The sequence below is a fragment of the Muntiacus reevesi genome, chromosome 9, assembly GCF_963930625.1.
Source record: "Muntiacus reevesi chromosome 9, mMunRee1.1, whole genome shotgun sequence".
In the NCBI taxonomy this organism is placed as follows: Eukaryota; Metazoa; Chordata; class Mammalia; order Artiodactyla; family Cervidae; genus Muntiacus; species Muntiacus reevesi.
The window spans coordinates 77,294,151-77,307,515 of NC_089257.1; the positions used below are offsets into that span (position 1 = coordinate 77,294,151).

General features: G+C 39.5%; 1 protein-coding gene across 1 annotated transcript; it reads left to right on the plus strand.

Annotated features, from left to right (window-relative positions):
- Positions 1–3,607: 3,607 nt before the first annotated feature.
- LOC136174276 (BRCA1-A complex subunit RAP80-like) lies at positions 3,608–13,013 on the plus strand. The gene is made up of 4 exons (XM_065944311.1): positions 3,608–3,894; positions 4,020–4,912; position 5,270; positions 12,719–13,013. Exons 1-4 carry the CDS (start codon positions 3,804–3,806, stop codon positions 12,799–12,801), a joined length of 1,068 nt encoding a protein of 355 aa, XP_065800383.1. The 5' UTR covers positions 3,608–3,803; the 3' UTR covers positions 12,802–13,013.
- The last annotated feature ends 352 nt before the right edge of the window (positions 13,014–13,365 follow it).

Genomic DNA, 13,365 nt, shown 5'->3' on the forward strand with positions numbered 1-13,365 from the left:
TGGAAACAGTGAGAGTCTTTATTTTGGGGGGCTTCAAAATCACTTCAGATGGTGACTGCAGTCATGAAATTAAAAGACATTTGCTCCTTAGAGAAAAAGCTATGACCAACCTAGACAGCATATTAAAAAGCAGGGACATTGCTTTGTGAAAAAGGTCCATATAGTCAAAGCTATGGTTTTTCCAGTAGTCATGTGTGGATGTGAGAGTTGGACTATAAAGAAAGCTGAGCACTGAAGAATTGATGCTTTGAACTGTGGTGTTGGAGAAGACTCTTAAAAGTCCCTTGGACTTCAGGGAGACCCAACCAGTCCATCTTAAAGGAAATCAGTCCTGAATATTAATTGGGAGGACTGATGCTGAAGGTGAAACTCCAATACTTTTGTCACCTGATGTGAAGAATGGACTCATTGGAGAAGACCCTGATGCTGGGAAAGATTGAAGGCAGGAGGAGAAGGGACAACAGAAGATGAGATGGTTGGATGGCATCACCAACTCAATGGACATGAGTCTGAGCAAGCTCTGGGAGTTTGTGATGGACAGGGAAGCCTGGCGTGCTTCAGTCCATGGGGTCGTAGGGTCAGACATGACTGTGTGACTGAACTGAAGTAAATTTTTGAGTACCCTCGATGTTGACAGATAATGTTTATTTTAATATTTTAAAATTATGTATAAGCACAAACTATCAATAAACTTATACCCAGGACTCATATCTAACTTTGAAAACTGAAATTATAACAAATTAAATATAATATAAATATTAAACTAAGAAAATCAAGAAATTTTGATTTGTTGGACTAAGTTGCTTTCCAAAGATATTTGGCAAAGTGAAATATTCACAGAAAGTCCTTCTGAACTCCACATGTGATTGTCATCTTCCAGCGCTTCATGGTTTACTAAAACAATATTTTTGTAGACCTCTCAATGTCATTTCTTCTTCATTTGCCATGAATATATTTTTTACACATTCATTTGCTTCAGTTGTTTTTTTCCATTGGATTGCAATACTTACAGTAACACTGCATAATGCCAAATATGTGCTAGGATAGAAACCAAAACTATTTGTGTACTTTGTAAATTACAGTGTTACTTAAATAATACAGATCAACACTCTCCAATAGAACTTTCTGCAACAATAGAAATGTCCTGAATCTTCAGTCTGTAACATAGTAACTACTAGCCACAAATGGCTAGTCAGAATTTAAAATATGACTAGTGTGACTGCACTGTAGGCATCCCACTCCAATATCCTTGCCTGGCAGGCTGTAGTCCATGGGGTTGCAAAGAGTCAGATATAACTTGGCAAAAGAGCACACACATTGTCACTGAGGAACTGAATTTTAGGTTTATTTAACAAAAAATTTACATTTAAATTTAAATAATCTTGATGAATGGCTACCATAGTGGTTAGTGCATACTTAGAATATGTTAATTTTAAAAAATTATTATCAAACTAAAAAATGAAATGTTATAATCTCATAGAGAAATTTCAGGTATTTTAGAATGTGCTGATTGCAGTTTGAAAATCAACTGTTGTAGGTGATGATTTCATTAGTCCTGGGTATCAATGTTCCTAAATGTGCATATTCTCTCAACTTCATGGGTTTTGATCTTACAAGTCTTAGGAAACTTTGATTCAAGAATAGCTCTAGTGTATTTAAAGGAATCACCAGGACGATGGTAATCGAGATTTTCAAGGAAAATAAATCTAAGCAGAGAAACATCAAAGAATGCTGTCTCTCTGAATAGCATATGCAGAACCAGGAAGTGATGAAGCATTGTGGTCTATATTATGAGAGTAAAAGGGTTACTAAAAATAAAATATACCATATTTGAAAGCAACTTAGAGTATTTTTTTCCAGTAAGGTGTGATAGTCATGTAACATAATGTTAGTTTAAGGTATACAAAGTGATGACTTGATAAATGCATATATTATGAAATGATGACCACAATAAGGTTAGTAAATACATCCATAACCATCTCACATAATTACTATTTCTTTTTTGTAAGGAGGATATTTGATATTTCAGCAACTTTCAAGTATACTTTATACTATGTTAATTATATATGTACCATGCTATTTCCCTGGTGGTTCAGATGGTAAAGAATCTGCCTGCAATTCAGGAGACCCAGGTTTAATTCCTGGGTTGGGAAGATCCCCTGGAGAAGGGAATGGCTACCCACTCCAGTCTTCTTGCTTGGGAAATCCCATGGACAGAGGAACCTGGCAGGCTACAGTCCAAGGGGTCACAAAGAGTTGGACACAGCAGAGTGACTAATACACACACACACACACACACCGCATGCTGCACAGTAGAGCATTTTAAAGTCTGTTTGTCTTTGGTAGTAGGGAATATCTTTTTCAGGCTTTTCCTGCCCTCAATCCTCAATTTAGCCCTAAGGAATACGGTGTCTTGAAGTCCATGACTATCTTCCAAGTCAGGCCACTTTAGTCAGGCTATATTTGGAGAGATGGTGGGATTTCAGATGGAGATGTAACAAGGCTGATTCCTGCCTAGGTGTGCTACAGGGAACACTTCACTGTGGACTTAATATACATAAGATAAAGTGGAGGTTATGCAGTAGTACACAAGTAATACCTTCTAAAAAAGATTTACAATTTAGCATGGAGATAAGTTGTAAAGGTGATCCTTTGTAGTTAAAGATTCAAAAAATCATATACCTAGATCCAAATGTGTGATAAGATGGTTGAAGTTCAGAAGAGGGAGAAATTTGGATGATCTGGAAATGCCAGGAAACCTTCTTAGACTCATATCTTATACACTCAGACTTACCTTAAATATTACTTAATCCTATCTATCAGGGTTTATGCCCTTTAAATTTGTTTTTAAGGTGACTGACACAGGATTAGACATTTACAAATATCCAGTAAATTGTGATAAGATAAATAAATAGTATTTAGAGAATTTTTTAAGAAGTAAAAGAATTAGGAGAAATATCAAGAACTAAAAGTCTATAATAAAATATGAACACAAAAGAAAGCTGAGAATTTCTACAAATATGTGCACTGTAAACATGCTTTCAGGTAGAGGAGAAATATTTTGTTCTTACCTGTTAATATCAAGTTGGTAATGCATATATAAAAATCAAACATATCTGGAGGAAAAAGGGTAATAACTATAAAGACAAAAGAAAAAAAGAAAAAAGTGCTCTCATTGTAAATTAATGGTCTGTGAATCAATAGTCTGAATGCTCACACTGAGAAAAGCATGACATTTCCTATTGAAATATGATTTTTTATATTGTTAGATCCACAGTGTTTAGTACAAAGTTCTATAAAATATTCAAGAGAGCAGGACTAAGGAAGTTGCCAAATCTGTTATCCATTCTGATCATAAGTGTGTGGTGTGTCCTTGACCATAACTCCAAACGATGACCTGTGGGAAGGTGAGCTACTTGCTCTCTTTAGCAGTGCCTATGGTCCCCCTGATTCTCTTGAGAGATCCAACATCCTGAATGTACTCAAACACTTAACTGACCAGATCATGTTTTGGGGATCATAAAATCTCTTGGAATAAATGAAAAAGTATGATAAAAGACCTTGAAAACAGGTGGTTAGGACTCTCTTGATGCTGAGGCGGGTCTCTTCGGACGCTAAGGTGGGCGCCTTCTGACAGGACGGCCCTTCGGGACGCCAGGACAAAAGGATGCCACGGAGAAAGAAAAAAGTTAAAGAAGCCTCTGAAGCTCAGAACCTGGAGAAGATAGATGTAGAAACTACCAGTTCTGTCAATGTGAAGAAGCGTAGACTTGAGGATGCATACATTGTGATATCTGATAGTGATGGAGAGGAGCCAAAGGAGGAAAATGGATTGCAGAAAACGAAGACACAACAGTCAAATAGAGCAAAGTGTTTGGCTAAAAGAAAAATTGCACAAATGACATAAGAAGAACAGTTTGCTCTGGCTCTCAAAATGAGTGAACAGGAAGCTAGGGAGGTGAACAGCCAGGAGGCGGAAGAAGAGGAGCTCTTGAGGAAAGCCATTGCGGAGAGCCTGAATTCTTCCCAAGGACTCTTTGTTGAAGAAACTTCTGAAGAAGGAAATTCTGTACCTGTCTCACAAAGTGTTGCTGCTTTGACCAGTAAGAGAAGCTCAGCCTTTATGCCAAAGAGTTCTGCAGAGGAAATCACCGTGTGTCCTGAGACACAACTAAGTTCTCCTGAAACATTTGACCTTGAAAAAGAAGGCTTTCCAGATGGCAGAGAGACCCTGGATGAAGTAAGAATAATGGCAGATAAGGAGGTTCTTCAAGTTGATAACAAGAAAGATGCTGAGAAGGAAATATCTACTTCTATCTTCTCATCTAGTGCCCAGGTATCCTGCCCACTCTGTGACCGAGGCTTCCCACCCACAAAGATTGAGCGACATGCCATGTATTGCAATGGGCTGATGGGGCAAGATACAGTGTTGACTCGGAGTCAAAGAGAGGCCTTGAATAGAAGTGACAGTGCGACAGCTGCTCAGACTTCCCTAGACATTGACAAGGATGAGAAGTGTTACCTCTGTAAATCCCTTGTTCCACTCAGAGAGTACCAGTGTCACGTAGAGTCCTGTCTCAAGCACGCAAGAGGTGACCGAGGAGATGAGCCTGAAGAGGGTGAGCGAGTACGCACAGCTGTGGGGAGGAAGCGTCCGCAGCGGCTGAGGAACCTAAAGGATAAAGGCCAAAATGAAGGTCATCTCGTCCGACTCTTGGAACAATCTGAGTACAAGACTGCAGATGCAGAGACAAAGACCAAGTTTTCAGAAACAGGAGCCTTCAGGGTGTCTTCACCAGGGCTAGAAGAAGCAGGCTGCAGCAGAGAGATGAAGAGTTCCCTTACACATCTCGATTCAAATGAGTCTCCCATCAAGTCTTTTGTTTCTGTTTCAGAAGCCACAGATTGCTTAGTGGACTTTATTTTTTTTTATTTTTATTTTTTTTTAATTTTATTTTATTAGTTGGAGGCCAATTACTTCACAACATTTCAGTGGATTTTGTCATACATTGACACGAATCAGCCATTGAGTTACACGTATTCCCCATCCCGATCCCCCCTCCCACCTCCCTCTCCACCCGACTCCCCTGGGTCCTCCCAGTGCACCAGGCCTGAGCACTCGTCTCATGCATCCCACCTGGGCTAGTGATCTGATTCACCATAGATAATATACATGCTGTTCTTTTGAAACATCCCACCCTCACCTTCTCCCACGGAGTTCAAAAGTCTGTTGTGTACTTCTGTGTTTCTTTTTCTGTTTTGCATATAGGGTTATCGTTACCATCTTTCTAAATTCCGTATATATGTGTTAGTATGCTGTAATGTTCTTTATCTTTCTGGCTTACTTCACTCTGTATAATGGGCTCCAGTTTCGTCCATCTCATTAGAACTGATTCAAATGAATTCCTTTTAACGGCTGAGTAATATTCCATGGTGTATATGTACCACAGCTTCATTATCCATTCATCTGCGGATGGGCATCTAGGCTGCTTCCATGTCCTGGCTATTATAAACAGTGCTGCGATGAACATTGGGGTGCACGTGTCTCTTTCAGATCTGGTTTCCTCGGTGTGTATGCCCAGAAGTGGGATTGCTGGGTCATATGGCAGTTCTATTTCCAGTTTTTTAAGAAATCTCCACACTGTTTTCCATAGTGGCTGTACTAGTTTGCATTCCCACCAACAGTGTAAGAGGGTTCCCTTTTCTCCACACCCTCTCCAGCATTTATTGCTTGTAGACTTTTGGATAGCAGCCATCCTGACTGGCGTGTAATGGTACCTCATTGTGGTTTTGATTTGCATTTCTCTAATAATGAGTGATGATGAGCATCTTTTCGTGTGTTTGTTAGCCATCTGTATGTCTTCTTTGGAGAAATGTCTGTTTAGTTCTTTGGCCCATTTTTTGATTGGGTCATTTATTTTTCTGGAATTGAGCTTCAGGAGTTGCTTGTATATTTTTGAGATTAATCCTTTGTCTGTTTCTTCATTTGCTACTATTTTCTCCCAATCTGAGGGCTGTCTTTTCACCTTACTTATAGTTTCCTTTGTAGTGCAAAAGCTTTTAAGTTTCATTAGGTCCCATTTGTTTAGTTTTGCTTTTATTTCCAATATTCTGGGAGGTGGGTCATAGAGGATCCTGCTGAGATTTATGTCAGAGAGTGTTTTGCCTATGTTCTCCTCTAGGAGTTTTATAGTTTCTGGTCTTACATTTAGATCTTTAATCCATTTTGAGTTTATTTTTGTGTATGGTGTTAGAAAGTGTTCTAGTTTCATTCTTTTACAAGTGGTTGACCAGTTTTCCCAGCACCACTTGTTAAAGAGGTTGTCTTTTTTCCATTGTATATCCTTGCCTCCTTTGTCAAAGATAAGGTGTCCATAGGTTCGTGGATTTATCTCTGGGCTTTCTATTCTGTTCCATTGATCTATATTTCTGTCTTTGTGCCAGTACCATACTGTCTTGATGACTGTGGCTTTGTAGTAGAGTCTGAAGTCAGGGAGGGTGATTCCTCCAGTTCCATTCTTCTTTCTCAAGATTACTTTGGCTATTCGTGGTTTTCTGTATTTCCATACAAATTGTGAAATTATTTGTTCTAGTTCTGTGAAAAATACCGTTGGTAGCTTGATAGGGATTGCATTGAATCTATAGATTGCTTTGGGTAGAATAGCCATTTTGACAATATTGATTCTTCCAATCCATGAACACGGTATGTTTCTCCATCTGTTTGTGTCCTCTTTGATTTCTTTCATCAGTGTTTTATAGTTTTCTATGTACAGGTCTTTTGTTTCTTTAGGTAGATATACTCCTAAGTATTTTATTCTTTTTGTTGCAATGGTGAATGGTATTGTTTCCTTAATTTCTCTTTCTGTTTTCTCATTGTTAGTGTATAGAAATGCAAGGGATTTCTGTGTATTAATTTTATATCCTGCAACTTTACTATATTCGTTGATTAGCTCTAGTAATTTTCTGGTAGAATCTTTAGGGTTTTCTATGTAGAGGATCATGTCATCTGCAAACAGCGAGAGTTTCACTTCTTCTTTTCCTATCTGGATTCCTTTTACTTCTTTTTCTGCTCTGATTGCTGTGGCCAAAACTTCCAGCACTATGTTGAATAGTAGTGGTGAGAGTGGGCACCGCTGTCTTGTTCCTGATTTCAGGGGAAATGCTTTCAATTTTTCACCATTGAGGGTGATGCTTGCTGTGGGTTTGTCATATATAGCTTTTATTATGTTGAGGTATGTTCCCTCTATTCCTGCTTTCTGGAGAGTTTTAATCATAAATGGGTGTTGAATTTTGTCAAAGGCTTTCTCTGCATCTATTGAGATAATCATATGGTTTTTATCTTTCAATTTGTTAATGTGGTGTATTACATTGATTGACTTGCGGATATTAAAGAATCCTTGCATTCCTGGGATAAAGCCCACTTGGTCATGGTGTATGATTTTTTTAATATGTTGTTGGATTCTGTTTGCTAGAATTTTGTTAAGGATTTTTGCATCTATGTTCATCAGTGATATTGGCCTGTAGTTTTCTTTTTTTGTGGCATCTTTGTCTGGTTTTGGAATTAGGGTGATGGTGGCCTCATAGAATGAGTTTGGAAGCTTACCTTCTTCTGCAATTTTCTGGAAGAGTTTGAGTAAGATAGGTGTTAGCTCTTCTCTAAATTTTTGGTAGAATTCAGCTGTGAAGCCATCTGGTCCTGGGCTTTTGTTTCCTGGAAGATTTTTGATTACAGTTTCGATTTCCTTGCTTGTGATGGTTCTGTTAAGATCTATTTCTTCCTGGTTCAGTTTTGGAAAGTTATACTTTTCTAAGAATTTGCCCATTTCATCCAAGTTGTCCATTTTATTGGCATAGAGCTGCTGGTAGTAGTCTCTTATGATCCTTTGTATTTCAGTGTTGTCTGTTGTGATCTCACCCTTTTCATTTCTTATTTTGTTAATTTGGTTCTTCTCTCTTTGTTTCTTAATGAGTCTTGCTAATGGTTTGTCAATTTTGTTTATTTTTTCAAAAAACCAGCTTTTAGCTTTGTTGATTTTTGCTATGGTCTCTTTAGTTTCTTTTGCATTTATTTCTGCCCTAATTTTTAAGATTTCTTTCCTTCTGCTGACCCTGGGGTTCTTCATTTCTTCCTTCTCTAACTGCTTTAGGTGTAGAGTTAGGTTATTTATTTGGCTTTTTTCTTGTTTCTTGATGTAAGCCTGTAATGCTATGAACCTTCCCCTTAGCACTGCTTTTACTGTGTCCCATAGGTTTTGGGTTGTTGTGTTTTCATTTTCATTCATTTCTATACATATTTTGATTTCTTTTTTGATTTCTTCTATGATTTGTTGGTTATTCAGAAGCGTGTTATTTAGCCTCCATATGTTTGAATTTTTAACAATTTTTTTCCTGGAATTGAGATCTAATCTTACTGCACTGTGATCAGAAAAGATGACTGGAATGATTTCAATTTTTCTGAATTTTCCAAGACCAGATTTATGGCCCAGGATGTGATCTATTCTGGAGAAGGTGCCGTGTGCACTTGAGAAAAAGGTGAAATTGATTGTTTTGGGGTGAAATGTCCTATAGATATCAATTAGGTCTAGCTGGTCCATTGTATCATTTAAGGTTTGTGTTTCCTTGTTGATTTTCTGTTTAGTTGATCTATCCATAGTTGTGAGTGGGGTATTAAAGTCTCCCACTATTATTGTGTTGCTATTAATTTCCTCTTTCATACTCATTAGCGTTTGCCGTACATATTGCGGTGCTCCTATGTTGGGTGCATATATGTTTATAATTGTTATATCTTCTTCTTGGATTGATCCTTTGATCATTATGTAGTGTCCTTCTTTGTCTCTCTTCACATCCTTTATTTGAAAGTCTATTTTATCTGGTATGAGTATTGCGACTCCTGCTTTCTTTTGGTCTCCATTTGCGTGAAATATTTTTTTCCAGCCCTTCACTTTTAGTCTGTATGTGTCTCTGGTTTTGAGGTGGGTCTCTTGTAGGCAGCATATATAGGGGTCTTGTTTTTGTATCCATTCAGCCAATCTTTGTCTTTTGGTTGGGGCATTCAACCCATTTACATTTAAGGTAATTATTGATAGGTGTGGTCCCGTTGCCATTTACTTTGTTGTTTTGGGTTCATGTTTATACAACCTTTCTGCATTTCCTGTCTAGAGAAGATCCTTTAGCATTTGTTGAAGAGCTGGTTTGGTGGTGCTGAATTCTCTCAGCTTTTGCTTGTCTGTAAAGCTTTTGAATTCTCCTTCATATCTGAATGAGATCCTTGCTGGGTACAGTAATCTAGGTTGTAGATTATTCTCTTTCATTACTTTCATTAAGTCCTGCCATTCCCTTCTGGCCTGGAGGGTTTCTATTGATAGATCAGCTGTTATCCTTATGGGAATCCCTTTGTGTGTTATTTGTTGTTTCTCCCTTGCTGCTTTTAGTATTTGTTCTTTGTGTTTGATCTTTGTTAATTTGATTACTATGTGTCTTGGAGTGTTTCGCCTTGGGTTTATCCTGTTTGGGACTCTCTGGGTTTCTTGGACTTGGGTGGCTATTTCCTTCCCCATTTTAGGGAAGTTTTCAGCTATTATCTCCTCGAGTATTTTCTCGTGGCCTTTCTTTTTGTCTTCTTCTTCTGGGACTCCTATGATTCGAATATTGGGGCGTTTCACATTGTCCCAGAGGTCCCTGAGGTTGTCCTCATTTCTTTTGATCCTTTTTTCTTTTTTCCTCTCTGCTTCATTTATTTCCACCATTCTATCTTCTACCTCGCTTATCCTATCTTCTGTCTCCGTTATTCTACTCTTAGTTCCCTCCAAAGTGTTTTTGATCTCATTCATTGCATTATTCATTTTTAATTGACTCTCTTTTATTTCTTCTAGGTCTTTATTAAACATTTCTTGCATCTTTTCAATCTTTGTCTCCAGGCTATTTATCTGTAACTCCATTTTGTTTTCAAGATTTTGGATCATTTTTATTATCATTATTCTAAATTCTTTTTCAGATAGATTCCCTATCTCCTCCTCTTTTGTTTGACTTGGTGGGCACTTGTCATGTTCCTTTACCTGTTGGGTATTTCTCTGCCTTTTCATCTTGTTTAGATTGCTGTGTCTGGAGTGGGTTTTCTGTATTCTGGAGGTCTGTGATTTCTTTTTATTGTGGAGTTTTTACCCAGTGGGTAGGGTTGGACGGTTGACTTGTCAAGGTTTCCTGGTTAGGGAAGCTTGTTTCAGTGTTCTGGAGCGTGGAACTTGATTTCTTCTCTTTGAAGAGCAATGGTGTGCCCAGTAATGAGTTTTGAGATGGGTCTATGTGTTAGGTGTGACTTTGGGCAGTCTGTATGTTGACTTTCAGGGCTATGTTCCTGTGTTGCTGGGGAATTTGTGTGATATGTCTTGCTCTAAAACTTGTTGGCTCCTGGGGGTTGGTTGGTTTCAGTGTAGGTATGAAGGCTTTTGGACGGTCTCTTATTACTTAAAGTTCCATGTAGTCAGGAGTTTTCTGGTGTTCTCAGGTTTTGGGCTTAAATCTCCTGCCTCTGGATTTCAGTTTTATTCTTCCTGTAGTCTCAGGACTTCTCCAACTATACAGCACTGATAATAAAACTTCTAGGTTAATGGCGAAAAGATTCTCCCCTGTTAGGGGCTCCCAGAGAGGTTCACAGAGTTACATGAAGAAGAGGACAGGGAAGAGGGAAATAGAGATGAGCAGGAGGAGAAAAAGGGGGACTCAAGAGGAGAGAGACAGATCTATGCAGTCGTCTGTTCCTAGAGTGTTCTCCGTAGCCCAGACACCAGCAAAGATTCACAGAATTGAATTGGGAAGAGAAGGGGAAAGGAGGAAATAGAGGTGTTCTGAGGTAGAAAACAGAGAGTCAAGATTGGGAGAGAATAATCACCACACTCCTGAATAAAAATGGAAACTGAATATTAGATTCTTAAAGGTTTACGGTTTATATCATATACTGAAGAACAAAAATTAAAAATCTAGAGTATAGGTTAGACTCATAAAAATACTATATTAAAAACAAAAACAAAAACACCCCCCCAAAAATTTTAGAAATATATATGAGGTTCGGTTTAAAAATAAGGCTTCTCTTCTTTTTTTTCCTTTTTTCCTCTCCTCTTTGTAAGGTTATAGTGTATTGAAAATGAATAATTAAGGAGTAGTAGAGGAGTACTAGAGGACTTTAAAAGAAATAAGAGAAGAAGAAAAATAAAAAATAGAGGAGAAGGGGAAAAAAAAAAAAGAAGAAGAGAAAAAAAAGAGGAAAAAAAATTTTTCCTAACTACAAAAATCGTAAGAATTTATGAAAATGAATGTTAAGGAGTAATGGGGGAGTAATAGGGAATTTTAAAGGAAAATAAAAGAGAAAAAATTAAAAAGAAAAAATAAAACTAAAAAAAAAATTTTTTTTTCTTTTTTTTTTTTCTTTTTCTTCCCTGCTTAAAAAAAAAAAAAAAGAAAAAAAGAAAGAAAGAAAAAAAAAAAAGTAAAAATATATGTAGGAAGTTCTCTGGAGCTGTTGCGGTCAGTGTGGGTTCGGCTCAGTTTCAGATAGTTCCTCGTTCCAGCTTACACTTCTTGATATCTACAGGACCCTTGTGGTGTGGTCAGTGTTTCCTACAGGGATTTTAATCTGTTGCACCAGTTCCTTCTGAAGCGGTTTGGCTTCTGTTTGCCAGGCTCTTCAGGGTCTCATTTCCGCCCTGACCCAAGCGGGTGGAGGTGGACTCTTATTCAGGTAGCTAGTTCCGTCGCGCTGCAGGGAGGGGCTAGAGTTGCTCGGGCTCCGGAGCTGCTCAGGCTCCCAGCTGTTATATGGAGCGGCGCTGCGCGCAGTTCCAGCCCTCGGGTGTTCCGCCAAGGGTCGGAACTGAGATCTGCGCCTGCTCCCTGTGCCCTCCCCGTCAGAGCGGTCCAGGCAGCCAGGGGCTTGACGCTTGACGGTCGCACTCTCCCCGGGTGCGCGCGCCCACTCCCTTCCGCGGTCCCAGTCTCAGATTCCGCCGGCGCCAGTCCGGTGCGTGCGCCTTCTGCCCGCCGCGTCCCTAGCCCCAGTCCCCGCCTGCGCCGGTCGGGTGCCTGTGCCCTTTGTCTCGCCGCGACCCTCCCGGCGGATGTCGACCATCCAGAATCTCGGTCCCTTTGCTCTGCGAACCGCAGGCAGCGTGTTCTGGCCGGTTAATTTTCTCTCTCTTGCTCTCCCACAGTTCAAGCTGGGAACTCACATAAGCTCCCTCCGATTGTCCACAGGGCTCTCAGGCCCGGACCCTGCCCCAAATAATGCCGCTCGCTCCTCTCCGTTCCGCTCCCACTTGCTGGTGGCGGATGCGGGTGTCTGGGGTACTTTCCTGCTGGGAGTTGCTTTTAGGCTCGTAATCTGTGGGTTTTATTATTGTTTCTCTCCCAGTCAGGTTGCCCTCTGAGATTCAAACACTTCCCCCAGGCCCGCCAGGTCGAGGGTTTCCCGGTGTCTGGGAACGTCCTCTATTAAGACCCTTCCCGGGACGGATCTCCGTCCTTAGCTCTTTTGTCTCACTTTTTATCTTTTATATTTTGTCCTACCTCCTTTCGAAGACAATGGGCTGCTTTTCTGGGCACCTGGTGACCTCTGCTAGCGATCAGAAGTTGTTTTGTGAAGTTTGCTCTGCGTTCAGTTATTCTTTTGATGAATTTCTAGGAGAGAAAGTGGTCTCCCCGTCCTACTCCTCCGCCATCTTCTTAGTGGACTTTAAAAAGCAGCTTACTGTCCGGCCACGTAGCCAGACACAAACCAAAGCAGGCAGAGGAAGGAGGAGGAAATCCTGAATTTCTAGGGCCCGAAGGTTGACAAAATCATTAGCACTAGAAGTCTGCCATGTTTATTAAGCCTTAGTGGCCTGCAGTTCATTGTTAAGGAAGTTTTGCCCCTACAGTTTCTACTACCAGCATCTACTCAGCATTCTGGTTTTTATGTTTTCTATGAGCTATACAGACAACTGTGTGTAGTGTTCTGTTTTATAACAATCTGTTTGAATTCACGTATAGTTAAAAAGAAAATTTAAATATAAAAAAAAAAAAAAAAGAAAAGAAAAGACCTTGAAAACAAACGCTAGACACATTTTGCCTATTGAAGAAAATGAAGTGGAGAACTGAGCACTTTCTGTTGCTGCAAACTTTAATAGTTCAAATCTCCAAATAGTGCAACAGAAGAGAGACTTCAAATAACAGCAGTGATGCTAAAAGGTAAGGGATGCATTCCACTGCAAGCTCTCTGAGCAGGGAGTCAGCCTAATTCTTTGCTTTGAATATCATCGCACCTTGACAATTCAAGAATTTTGAGAAGTAGACACCTACATTGAGGTGAGATATGCAGGAGACTGATTAGAGGAA

Excerpts from the sequence above, each read along its gene's own strand:
- LOC136174276 (XM_065944311.1), top strand. The coding sequence starts at position 3,804 with ATGGAGAGGAGCCAAAGGAGGAAAATGGATTGCAGAAAACGAAGACAC. Across the intron at positions 3,895-4,019 it reads TTGGCTAAAAGAAAAATTGC|ATTCTTCCCAAGGACTCTTT; the intron begins ACAAATGACATA and ends CGGAGAGCCTGA.